The sequence below is a fragment of the Triticum dicoccoides genome, chromosome 5A, assembly GCF_002162155.2.
Source record: "Triticum dicoccoides isolate Atlit2015 ecotype Zavitan chromosome 5A, WEW_v2.0, whole genome shotgun sequence".
Classification (NCBI taxonomy): Eukaryota; Viridiplantae; Streptophyta; class Magnoliopsida; order Poales; family Poaceae; genus Triticum; species Triticum dicoccoides.
The window spans coordinates 576,658,610-576,671,376 of record NC_041388.1 but is presented as its reverse complement, the minus strand read 5'-3'; the positions used below and the strand labels follow the sequence as shown (position 1 = coordinate 576,671,376).

The 12,767-nt window shown below is 42.4% G+C and overlaps 1 protein-coding gene across 3 annotated transcripts; it reads left to right on the top strand.

Moving 5' to 3' along the window:
- Positions 1-4,789: 4,789 nt before the first annotated feature.
- On the top strand, positions 4,790-9,280 carry LOC119302973 (serine/threonine-protein kinase AFC2-like). 3 transcript variants are annotated; one of them, XM_037580038.1, is made up of 12 exons: positions 4,790-4,975; positions 5,817-6,006; positions 6,612-6,638; positions 6,788-6,941; positions 7,076-7,124; positions 7,216-7,330; positions 7,628-7,719; positions 7,888-8,023; positions 8,114-8,178; positions 8,264-8,361; positions 8,475-8,577; positions 8,778-9,280. In XM_037580038.1, exons 1-12 carry the CDS (start codon positions 4,883-4,885, stop codon positions 8,928-8,930), a joined length of 1,275 nt encoding a protein of 424 aa, XP_037435935.1. In that variant the 5' UTR covers positions 4,790-4,882; the 3' UTR covers positions 8,931-9,280. The 3 variants fall into 3 exon arrangements, with proteins under 3 accessions (XP_037435935.1, XP_037435936.1, XP_037435937.1); XM_037580039.1 differs by lacking the exon at positions 5,817-6,006 and having other exon boundaries at positions 4,811-4,975; XM_037580040.1 differs by lacking the exons at positions 4,790-4,975; positions 5,817-6,006; positions 6,612-6,638; positions 7,076-7,124; positions 7,216-7,330 and having other exon boundaries at positions 6,806-6,941.
- The last annotated feature ends 3,487 nt before the right edge of the window (positions 9,281-12,767 follow it).

Here is a 12,767-nt window from a genome sequence, read left to right as displayed (position 1 = left end):
CGAGACGGATCTCTTGACCCTTGACCAAAACTCCAGCAGACACCATGATGAGAGTACTCGGAAGAACTGCAACTTCTCCACAAAATCGCTAAAACACCTGCCCCACGGTGGGCGCCAACTGTCGTGGTTCTAAGCCTGACAGTAGAGTGGGGGGTAGGTATGGAGAGGCAAGGTCCTAGCTATGGAGAGGTTGTAAGCACAAAGGATGTACGAGTTCAGGCCCTTCTCGGAAGAAGTAACAGCCCTACGTCTCGGAGCCCGGAGGCGGTCGAGTGGATTACGAATGTATGAATTACAAGGTGCCGAACCCCTCTGCCTGTGGAGGGGGGTGGCTTATATAGAGTGCGCCAGGACCCCAGCCAGCCCACGCAGGAGAGGGTTTAAGGTGAGTTAAGTCTGGGGCGTTACTGGTAACGCCCCACATAAAGGCCTTTACTATCATAAAGTCTACTTGATTACAGGCCGTTGCAGTGCAGAGTGCCTCTTGACCTCCTGGTGGTCGAGTGAGTCTTCGTGGTCGAGTCCTTCAGGCCAGTCGAGTGAATCCTCGTTGGTCGACTGGAAGGCGACCTCTTCTAAGGATGTCTTGGGGTAAGTTACTTGGATTAGGTCCATGACCCTACCCTAGGTACATAACCCCATCACTTACTACACGCTGGTCGTCCTTGCATACAGGTACATCTCAAGATGGCCGCCGCCCTGCTGCACTTGCTCCATGTTGGTAGTCGCTTGCCTACAGGTACCGTTCTCCTTCCCCCTTATGCCATATGCCTAGGCCACAGGGGAATGCCATGCTTCAGACGACGAAAACACGAGAATCATCCCAAAAGAAATGGCTGTAGACACTCTCATGCAGCTTGCTAGGTCTTAGAATATCTGCTTTACGCGAGAGCTTTGACATGATACAAGGCCCCTGACAATTATCACTGATACACTCAATTGAATCATGTGAGTTCCATTGTATCTATTTAATCATTTTTTCTACTTGTTCAAGATATTCCAAATAAACTCAAATTTCTCTTAATTCTTTTATGTACAGTTTGATCGTTTTCTGAAGTGTAAAATTTATGTTGGTGATACTTTTTTAATTGGTTCTTTCTCTTTTACAGAATTGAGCAGAAAGAAAAGAATATGATTTTTTGTTTGCTTTAACAATGAAAGGTTCGTACTTGGAAAATACTTCAATTCTGTCACAAGAGTTGATGCTCAAGTTTCTTATGCATTTAAATCTGAGGGGAAACCTCATGCAGAAAAATTCAAGAATCAGTTGTATAACCAGGTTTACCAACATCTATGTGTTTCTCTTATTTATTTTGTGCATTCATTACTATTTTTAATTTCTCTCTTCATCTCTTGAAATTAGTACAGTAACCAATCCACTCTCTGATTTGCTGTGCAGCAACTATACTAGAAGCTGGGATGTACAACGAGGATGGTTACGTGCCTCTTTTAAGTTATCCAGTGTTACATTAATTCTTTTCTTTGTACTAATTTGGTAAAAAAAGTGGAATTCCATCTTTGAAAAATGATGTTAGTGAGCATCTCAATTTAAATTTTACATTCCAAAATAGTCAAGTTTTTTACGTAACATTTTATTTGGCTCGCATAATTCTTGAATGCCTTCCATGGGATGACAGGAATCTTGCTCATCTAGCAAAATAAAAGATTTCGAAAAAAATTGGAAGGTGAGAAAACTTGGAATTTCTCGGAGGTATTGTGATGGCGGTGCCCATGTAGTTTGGGAAATTTTGCTTTCAGCTTGGATGAAGCTTTGTCATAAATGACGGCACATATAATCTTAAAGGTAAGAGGCTTTAGTTGCTTATAAGTAATAAGGTTTATACATCTTGCGGTGGATTCAACCTACAAACCTCATAAAGTGCTCCCCCAGTGTCCGACTAATCAAACCCTGAAAGCTTTCGCTGATGGTATTTAAAAAAAGTTGTGTGGTTACAGGATTCCTACATGTTTTTGGTCACCATGCATTTCCTTCCCATTTAATAAATGAATTCGCACAAAATAAATAGTCAAATTTTAACTTCTGAGATAGGGCAAAGTCAATAACAGTGGAACATATAGTATGTTAAATGTTGATTGCTCTGGCTTACATGATGATAGATTGCTTCTTGAAAGCTCTTTTTTGTAAAGAGTAATGCTTATACTGGATATTTGAGGGGAGGTTTAACTCAATAGATATTGTTATAAATTGTTTTCTTCTTATTTTTTGAGTCTACCTGATTTGTGAGTTTAGCACTGTAATGGTTGATATCTAGAACTCTTTTAAATTGGTGTCATAGTTGCTTTACCCATTACTGACTTACCATTCTCAAACTTTTTGTATCACATATTTTTGTGACTCTGCACTTGCCTGTTGCCTCTAGGTAAAATTTCTAAGCAGAGATAACCATTGATATATGTGTTACAATACTTACTATGAGCCATATGTGAGCCCTTTTCCTTGCAGTTTTATGGTTTTTTTCATTTTCTGTTGTCCATCAATTAGTTGAACCATTAACATGACTGCAGGCTATTTCATAGGTGAGCCTCGGTCCATGACTAAGATTTCGTCCCGCTAGCGCAGCCTGAGCCCACTAAACATTACTTTTATTGTACTAGGAAAATATTTAGGCTCAGAGAAAATAAGTAAAGAATAATATTCTTTAGGTTATGAGCTTATCGTTTCTGAAGCTTGGCCAGCTTCGATCATCATGACCATCTATGACAATAATAAATTGAATATTTCTCCTTTTTTACTATATTTGTAGTGGACTTATCGTTCATATGGGTAATGTAGTTTACTAATTCCGTGAGAAGTACCAAGAGGACACAATGTTACAATTGGAACTATTTGTAGCTCTTGACTTTCCTGGTTAGGTTGTTATCCCATGGAATAACTCTCTTTGTTCTGCCTGTTTAGGATAGACTCTGACTTAACCAACTTCGGCACTCTGAAGTTTTGCTACAGTGCTCTTCTCTAGCTGCTGAGCTCCCTCATTTTGTGAGATTTAGTTAATCTATGCGTTCCTCTTATTCCACAAAGTAGAAAGTTGGCAAACTATTTGACCATGTGTACGATTACATGCAATTATGAGTACAACATTTCGTGTATTTCGTTACAGCCCAAGCTAAGATATCTTCATTTTATTATAAGATCAAAGATACATAATCAGTAAATCTACATGCTTTCTTATATCATATTGCTGCATATTAATTATTTGTGCTGTACTAATGTAGGATGTGGTTGTATTTGATCGAAAGATCCAGGTTGGGAAAGGCACATTTCTTTGACAAGCACAAGTAATGGAAGGACCAAAAGATCCATATTAGGAGGACACAGTTCCAAGGTACAAGCACATGTCATGGAAGTATTGCTACCAGTGGTTGTAAAGTCCACATATCAGTATGTGATGTGGATGAATGATGTTATATCTTCTTGCTTTGTATGTCTAATTTTATGATGGTGAATTGATGGATGTTGACTATTGGACAAGTGATGCCAATTATTTTACCTTGCTAATTTCTAATGAGTAATGCAAAATTTTGTCTCGGATAAAAATGACTTTACTTTCCAATTTGGTGATCAAGAACTCCCTTATATACTTATGGAACTTATTATCACTATATTGTCAAAATAGACGGGTGCGGCAACGCGCGCCATCATGGATCTAGTAATAATAACCACAACACACATTGTAACTCAAAGTGTGATGTTATACAATCCAAATGTTCGTGCTTTCAAATACGAAGTGTATAAGTATAGTGTTATTAGCCATGTGGGTTATGTTATTTTATCTCAAAGGTAGTACAAAAATATCTTAGTTAATCAGAATCCCATCTAAATTTAAGAATTTTGATATATCCACAAGTGCAAGAAATACCCTAATAGAGTTTCTAGAGTAAGATTTTATAGATTAGTTGTGACCAATAGGAAATTCTAGAGTATATGTGTTATCTAGCGGTTTCTCCCTGATTTCCGCCCCTTCCCTTAGAAGCTGGCACCACTTTTTTGCTTCATCCTTTCCACTAACAAATCTTTCATCATTCTTGTCCTTGAAGGTATATAATTGGTGGGTGTGCATCTGTATTTCGTCAATGATCACATAAGTTTCCGAGTGTCTCGCCGATCCATGCATGGACATGATTATTGTTGGAACCCTCGCAAGTTAATAAACATTCTGGATATGATTATATGTTTAGAGTTCAAGCCAAAAAGCCAATAACATGTGCATGTGATAAGCATGGCAAAAACTATCACATTTTTGCCTAGAATTGTATTTTTGATTTAGGTCCCGAAGGAAGAAATTCATTGTCATGCCGACAAGAGACGAGAGACAAGTTCAACCCACAATATGGCACATCAAATGTACTAGCATACATGCACACGTCAGATGAAAACTTGTATAAACCCTCCGTCAGTTTCGTATGCGCCTGATATAGTTTGTGCCGTTTGTGCCATTGTCCATTGAGGAAAATGGCTAAACGCTGCAAATTCCATAAAAACCAGATTTACAAAAATTCCCAACTCTGTAGTAAGGGCCTGTTTAAAAACTCTCCGCTTTCCAAGTCCGTTTCAGAAGTTGATGGAGTTGTAGCTAAAAACGACGGAGCGAAGAAAAAGAAGCTCCACATTATGAGATTTCAGGGAGCCGGAGGACTGCCGAACAGCTCCTAAGTACTCCCTGACATCAGGCCTGGCACGAATCTTGGCGCCGCTGGCCGGGTCAAAAGTCAAACCCGGCAGCATCCGATCCCCACCCAACCCAACCCAACCCCTCCCCCCTCCTCCCTACATAGCAACCGGCCTCACACTTTCCCCTTTGGCGCGTTTCCCCCACCTCTCCTCCCGTGCTCCCACCAAATCCCCCGCAATTCGAACCCATCAATGGCGACCAGGTGCGCCGCCGCGGCCGATCTGCCCGCCGGCCGCCCCCGCAAGCGGGCCCGGCACGGATGGGACGTCGCGCCAGCGACCAAGGTAAACAGACGCCCCCATTTCCCCTCCCTTCTACGCACCCCGCCCTCGCCCGATCCGCCGATTCGGGGCGCGGTTCGACGAAATTCGTCCGCGGTTTCGTTAGCCCTAGCATGATCAGGGCATTTTGTGTCTGTTCCGAGGTGTAGCATGAGCTGGACGAGGCGCGGTCCGTGTAGATCTAGCTCGCGCGGGTCGTGCTTAGCGGGAATTTTGGCGCAGAATCCAACGTTTAGAGTGTCGTGTGTCTGATGCTAGACCTGCTTAGGCTGCGATTGATTGATTGAACTGCAGATACCGTTGGCTCTGCGATTGTGTAGAGCTGTTACAGGCCATCGTCGGTCAAATTAGGATGTTGGACCAAATTACCCCTGTAATTTTCTTTTGTCTGTGGTTCTCCCTCGGGCCTTGTTTGCTTGGGGTTCGGGTGCTTAGTTTTGTACAACTTTCAGCTTATCATGATGTTGTTGAATTTAGTACAATTCATGTTTAACTTGATACACCTGTGTTCACCGCCTAAAATATATGTGAAATACCTGGGTGGTTCTACATTATTATTGTCTAACATAAATCGCTTCATCTGGTGAGAACTATGGGTGGCATTTTCAGAATATTCGGTGGCTCAAATTTACGCGTACGAATAGCGTGTAGCATACTAAGTGTCATTTTCTTTGTTAACACGAGTGCTTTCAGGTAAGCTATTTTTGCATGATGCTATAAATGCTATAGGTTTATTACTGTGTCTGTGCTTTGTTTATTTTGTGTTCCACTTGAGAACATTAACATCAGATGGGTATTATATTTTCTTTTCTGCATGAAAAACTTGAGTGATCGATGTGTGTAGGCTCAGATAACATTTTGTGGGCAAGAAGTTGGCGATATGACCACCCTGGTATTGCCGTCACATCCTCCGGACTATACTTGCTTCTCTCTGCTCTCAAAGGGTGTTGCTCGAAATGCTTCCCCTCCTCGGAGAGAAGACGATAAAGATGGCCATTATGTATTTGCTGTTGGAGAGAATTTGACCTCTCGCTGTAATTACACTTGACCATCATTATTTGAGTATAATGACTGTGTTTGTGACCCTTAGCATGCAGGAAACTTCTTTTTCCATTTCCCTTTTTCCTTTTTAATAAAAAAATGTTTTAGCATTGGTTAAACTGCACTACAGAAAACTAGAGATGTATCTGTATGTTGAATTTGTTCATTTTGCAGACATATGGTACCTGCTTATGTTCCTTGGTTACTCATCTAATGTTCTGTCAACAAATACCTTTAAATCCATGATTTAACTTCTTTTACAAAAAAAAAACAGGTTGATATAGTTAGTTTCACGTTAACTCAAATTCGTTTTCCATCTTCGAATTTTCAAATAGTTTTTGGATTTCCCCTTTTCTTGTGTAGGGTTTTTACATTTGACTTTATTTCCTTGGTTTCGGGTGGTTTGAAGTCTACAAGGTTTTACATGCTGGCCTATTTTGTAGCTGCACCAGATGATGTTACTGTTATTTCTTAGTGTTAACACAAACATGTCTTTTTGCAAAGTGCATGCTAGTTATCTTTGTTTGCACAAATTGTCTTAAATTATTGAGCTCCTTGGAAGGCTCTGTTCTCATACCCCTTCTCACTATTTTTGCAGATAAAATATACAGAAAGATGGGCGAAGGTTAGTATTTTCTTATGGTCACGAGTATAGTTTTGTGAATTCTTAAGTCAATGAATTTGTGACACCAATGTTGCTCAGATCCACCTGATATTGTCTAGTAACTACCATTTTATATTTGCAATAATATTGGAATGTCTTTGTCTGTTTAGGTACTTTTGGTCAGGTGCTGGAATGTTGGGACAGGGAAAGAAAAGAAATGGTAGCTATTAAAATTGTTCGTGCTGTAAACAAATACAGTGACGCAGCAATGATAGAGATTGATGTGCTGCAGAAGCTCGCAAGAAATGACGCCACAGGAAAACAGTAAGTTATACATCTAACTCTTCTACCTCCACAAGGAGCTAAATAAATAAGTACGGTATGGAGTAAATTGTGTATTTATTTTTCGTGTCATGTTGCTAAAGAAATAAGTTACATACTCCTGAGTGTTTTTGCAGCTGTGTGCAAATACGGAACTGGTTTGACTATCGTAACCATATTTGTATTGTAAGTTTATATGCTTTGATTCATAGAATTTCCCCAACTTGTTTGTTAGACTTGGGGTCCAGTTAGTCAATAAATTTCAATGACTCAACAGGTTTGCGAGAAGCTTGGCCCAAGCTTGTATGACTTTCTGCGGAAAACTGCCTACCGCCCATTTCCAATCGACCTAGTTCGTGAGCTTGGAGAGCAACTTTTGGAATCTGTCGCATGTGTGTAGAGACAGTACCTTTGCAAACCTCATATATTTTGTACTTGCTTTGTTTTCTATTAAGATTCTCTATTTGTTTGCTTTTCTTTTTCTCAGTGCGCTTATTCTTCTATATCTTATCTTGGACTGGGTTCTTTCTGTCATTTTCGGAAAAAAATGAGTAGACCCACATACATTTTTCTATTCTCTTTTGTTCCTGATTTTTAGGCTACCTGCTTTTGTGTGTATTTGGGTGCTCATAATTTGGTTCATATGCTTCTGTGTCATGTATCTTGATATGTATCTTACCTCATTGCAGTTATGCATGGCCTGAAGTTAATTCATACTGATCTAAAACCAGAGAACATTCTCCTTGTTTCTTCAGAGGATGCTAAGTTAGCTGAAAACAAGGTATGTATTACCATTGCATAACACCGAATAACTGTTAAGTTGCAGGAAATTTTTTTCCTTAAAATTTGCACCATGTCCAAAGCAGATAAAAGTCGTGTTCAGTATAGTTCTGTGTTAAATACAGCATGCTGCATTATTTTTCCTAATTGTATAATGTTTAAAATCTAGGATGGATCATTCTCAAAGAAGGTGCCAAAATCAAGTGCGATCAAGTTAATCGACTTTGGTAGCACAGCATATGATCATCAAGACTGTAGCTACATTGTCTCTACTAGGCACTACCGTGCTCCCGAGGTTATTTTGGGTATGAATTTGGACATGACTGGCTATTAGGTGCACATACTTTTGATTGTTTATCAAATACTGGAACTGACTTTCCCTGGTCTTGTGTTAGGGCATGGGTGGAGCTATCCATGTGATATATGGAGCATTGGTTGTATACTCGTTGAGCTTTGCTCGGTATATGTTTGTATATCTTGTCCGTCTTTGTCTTGGGAAAGGTTCATGTGCATGTATGATTGAACTGGCCTCTTATGTTTTACAGGGTGAGACATTATTCCAGACCCATGAAAACTTGGAGCACTTGGCAATGATGGAGAGGGTTCTAGGTCCTCTCCCACGGCACATGCTGGAAAGAGCCGAGTATGTTTATTAATTATCCGCTACCTGTGTTATTGCCACTATTATGATCTAATGCCATTGCCACCTATGCGATTAGTTTTGATGGTTGACCTTTTTGCCTTGTGTAAATTCAGCCACCATGCGCAGAAGTACATCAGAAGAGGAAGGTTGAACTGGCCAGAAGGTGCAACGACACGGGAGAGCATGAGAGCTGTTCTCAAGCTGCCTCGCCTCCAGGTACGCAAACAGGACGAGCTTCCCTATTAGTTTCTGGGGCATTTCAATTTTTTTCTGGCCCTGAAATCTAGTGCCAGTGGCTCTTAAGTTTCCTTGTTTGGATTCAAGATGTATTTGTGTTTCTCTGCCGCAGTGACATGGTATTTGCTTAAGTTTGTCGGATTGTTTAATAACCACCTTCATCCAATCCGGGAATGCAGAACCTGGTGATGCAGCATGTGGATCACTCTGCTGGGGACCTGATCGGGCTGCTGCAGGGCCTCCTGGCGTACGAGCCTTCGGCCAGGCTGACCGCTCAGGAAGCCCTGAGCCACCGCTTCTTCAGGAGGCACCGTGAAAGGCGGTCGCTATGACCAAGCAACAATGTCCGCGGCTGACCCAAACAAACACTGACAGAAACCTATGAGGATTTGCAGGCTTGCAGCAAGGAAATAACAAGCTTGAGTTGTATCTGAATCTCCCTGGATATAACAGGACAGGGAGCAGTAGCCATAGTTAAAAGTTCAGAAGAGGCTTCATGTGTTGTGGCTTTATGTACTATATAGCTGAAAGAGAATTCAAAAGTCTCACTGTCTTGTATTCAAACTCTGGCATGTTCCCTCGCAGCGGAAGCTGGGGCAAATTAAAACAAACCGTCGAAGCTGTGTATGTTTACGCCCCTAGAAATGGTATGGTAAAAGATCAAAGTTTGTGCTGAATACTATATCTTCTGGTGTTTTCTGTTTGAGAATCCTAAATCTTGCGGGTGATCTATGGACCAAATTCAAATGCGCTTTCACTATGTCTTAGATGCCATATTCAGATATTTTCTTCCGTTATCTTTAATGATACCATGACTTTTTTGAGGTTGTTAAAACCCAGGTTTAGTCACGGAAGCCATTCAACAGATTGCATATCTACTACTTACTGTTTTTTGTATGGTCAGGGTTGTTTTGTGTCCACAAAATAAACGAATGGTATTACCAGCCAACCAAAAACGGTCAAGATGGTTACCACTGGTAGGCAATCACACACAAGATTTGTTGGGTTGAATCCATGGATTTTAAAGCGCTAGCTAGTTATTTAGCATTGTTGCAAACTGTTCTGTGTAAAGGAGGTGTCCAGTAAAAGGCCAGCCAACTACGACCCTGGTTATCATGTCTTAAGGAACAACACTTCATATTTCTTCAAGTTTTAACTCTGCTTTGCAGATAAAGATTGACCCCGGTTGTTGAACACTGATCAATGATCATGTTTGCTATTTGTAGATGACGTGGCTCTAGAATATGATCCTGTCATGTTGTCCACATATGAAAAGAGAGCGGGCCTGCAACTGGCAGAAGTTCTCAAGGATATAAACCAAGAGTGAAATCATATTCTACGCAAAAGGGCGAATATGAAGAGCATAGCATAGGATCCCTTCCCTTGGACATCGAAGTAGTACCAGGTAGTCTGAAGCCACCATCTAAGCAACAACTACCGCTACTCCTATTCACATGATGAAGGGATGTCGATAGTCCGAGCCTAATACCAAACAAATATCGCACCAAAACCTAACATCTAAAGCCGGAGGCCCCAACCAAGCCACATACTCAAACCGGTCCGACGCACTCTCATGTGTCATCACCGCCGTCTTCCACCAATCCATCTCCAGAGCAGAAAATAACGCACCGACCTTGCCAGGCCTCTCTGCCATCGACGCCACCATGACGCAGACAGTGTCCTCCTCCCGCGGGAGTCCATGTCCGCGCATCGGACGCCGAGTCTCCACTGCGCCATGCTACCGAGATCTGCTGCCATCAATGTGTAAGTTTAGGCACCGCTCCACCAAAGAAGCCGTCCACTGCTCCCTCGGGCCCGCGTACACCTCCAAGAATGACGCCCCCAAGGAGGAAACAACACAAAGGGCTGCTGTCATCCGATCTACCGATTTAGGGTTTCCCCGAAGGTAGCATACAGAGGTCCAAAGCTTCTCCACGGCGATGCCTTCAAGAAGGTAATGACACAAAAGAGTGCCGCCATCGCCGGTCTTGGCAACAAGCCGAGAACGAGGTTTTCACCAGGATCCGCTCGATGAACCTCCATCAACCATCGTGTGCACGACTTGCAACTGATCTGAGCCGCCGCGCAGCAAGCAGGCCATACCGGCCAGATCAGATCTGTCAGGAGGCCAGACCACTCATTGCGCCGACACGTCCACCAGGCCCTCCATGTTGCCGCCTAACGCAGCCAACGCCGCAGCCCAAAGCAAGGCATGCCGCCGCGCCCGCAGCCATCAACGCCCGAGGCAGAGCCGGCCGAGGCGCCGCCAGCGGTCAAGGCAGGGACGCTCGCCGCGCCGCCAAGGCAGATCGGCCGCGCCTCCTCACACAGCAGGGCTCCGCACCATCCCCATGGCGCAGGAGAGAGGGAGCCCTCCGGCCATCGCCATCGCCCCCCCTGGGCTGTAGGCCAGCGTCGTCCTTCGGCGGCAGCAGAGGGAGGGAGGGAAGTAGGGAGAGCCCTCGGTGGCTAGGGTTTCGTCCCCACCCGAGTCGCACGAGCGGGGGCGACGCGGGCGTCTTGGCAAGGCTCTCAACAACAAAAAATTAGGTGGGCCAGGAGTGGAGGAGAGTTCAAACGTATTTTATGGCCGGACGCTTCCACAAAGTTTGACAAGATACATCCTGTCGGTAGAAAACAGGTGTTGACAAAAGGAAAAAGAAGACAAGAAGCATGAGCACTACAAGAAGGCCAAGTGCTCTCTGTCGACAAGTGAAGTATATGTTTTTTCTCTCTTTTTTTGATTGATGGGAAGTAAAGTAAAAGATAGATGAGTCTTGTATTCAAACTCTGGTATGTTCCCTCACAGAGGAAGCTGGGGAAAATTCGAACAAACCATCGAAGCTGTGTATGTTTACGCCCCTAGAAATGGTATGGTAAAAGATCAAAGTTTGTGCTGAATACTATATCTTCTGGTGTTTTCTGTTTGAGAATCCTAAATCTTGCGGGTGATCTATGAACCAAATTCAGCACAGTAGTTCAACTGCACTTTCACTATGTTTTAGTTGTCATATTCAGATATTATCTTTCATTCTCTTTATTTATACCACGACTTTGTTCAAAGGTGTTGAAAATCAGGTTTAGTCACGGAAGCCACCCAACAGAATGCATATTTCTCACCTCAAAAAGAAAAGAAAAAAAGAATGCATATTTCTACTGTTTTGTGTGTGGCCAGGGTTGTTTTTGTGTCCACAATATAAAACGAATGCTATTACCAGCCTGCCAAAAAGGGTCAAGATGGTTACCACTGGTAAACAATCATAGTTGGGTTGAATCCATGGATTTTTTAAGCGCTAGCTAGTTATTAGCATTGTTGCAAACTGTTCTGTGTAAAGGAGGTGTCCAGTAAAAGGCCAGCCAACTATGACCCTGGTTGTCATGTCTTGAGGAACAGCACTTTATGTTTCTTTAAGTTGTAACTCTGCTTTGCAAATAAAGATTGACCCTGGTTGTTGACACTGATCAATGATCATGTGTGCTATTTGTAGATGACGTGGGCTCTAGAATATTATCCAGACATGTTCTCCACATATGAAGAGAGCGGGCCTACAACTGACAGAAGTGCTCAAGGATATAAACCAAGAGTAAAATCAACCAGTCAGTTTGGCAAGTACAGAGGGCGAATATGAAGAGCATAGCATAGGATCCCTTTCCTTGGACATATATACATTGAGATACATTTCCACTTTGCTAGAGAAAAGTAAGATGAGGTGCATCCATTCAACAAGGAATTTGGAGGAATTCAAACGTATTTTATCCCCGGATGCTTCAGCAAAGTTTGACAAGATACATCATGTGGGTGGAAAACAAGTGTCGACAAAAGGAAAAAGAAGACAAGAAGCCTGAGCACTATAAGAAGGCCAGGTGCTCTCTGTCGACAAGTAAAGTATACAGTTTTTTTCTTTCACTTTTTGATTGATGGGAAGTAAAATAAAAGATAGATGACGAGGAGGAGGAGTTGGCGCCCACGAATTTCAGCCCAGTCGACAGGCACAGATCAAAATCAAATCAATGGCAGGCACTTGCTTGTTCGTGGGGTGGCCACTCACTCTCTACTAGTTGCAACAACGCACATGTTGTAGAAACTATAAATAACGATAGATGCAACACCCAAGCAGTTTGTACACTAAGAGCGCCTGTGAATCACTCACTAGAGCTGAATGAATCCC

Bases quoted from the DNA above. Each gene is read 5' to 3' on its own strand.
- LOC119302973 (XM_037580038.1), top strand. From the start codon at position 4,883: ATGGCGACCAGGTGCGCCGCCGCGGCCGATCTGCCCGCCGGCCGCCCC. The intron at 6,639-6,787 runs GTTAGTATTTTC...TTGTCTGTTTAG, and splicing joins ATACAGAAAGATGGGCGAAG to GTACTTTTGGTCAGGTGCTG. The intron at 8,024-8,113 runs GTATGAATTTGG...GTCTTGTGTTAG, and splicing joins TGCTCCCGAGGTTATTTTGG to GGCATGGGTGGAGCTATCCA.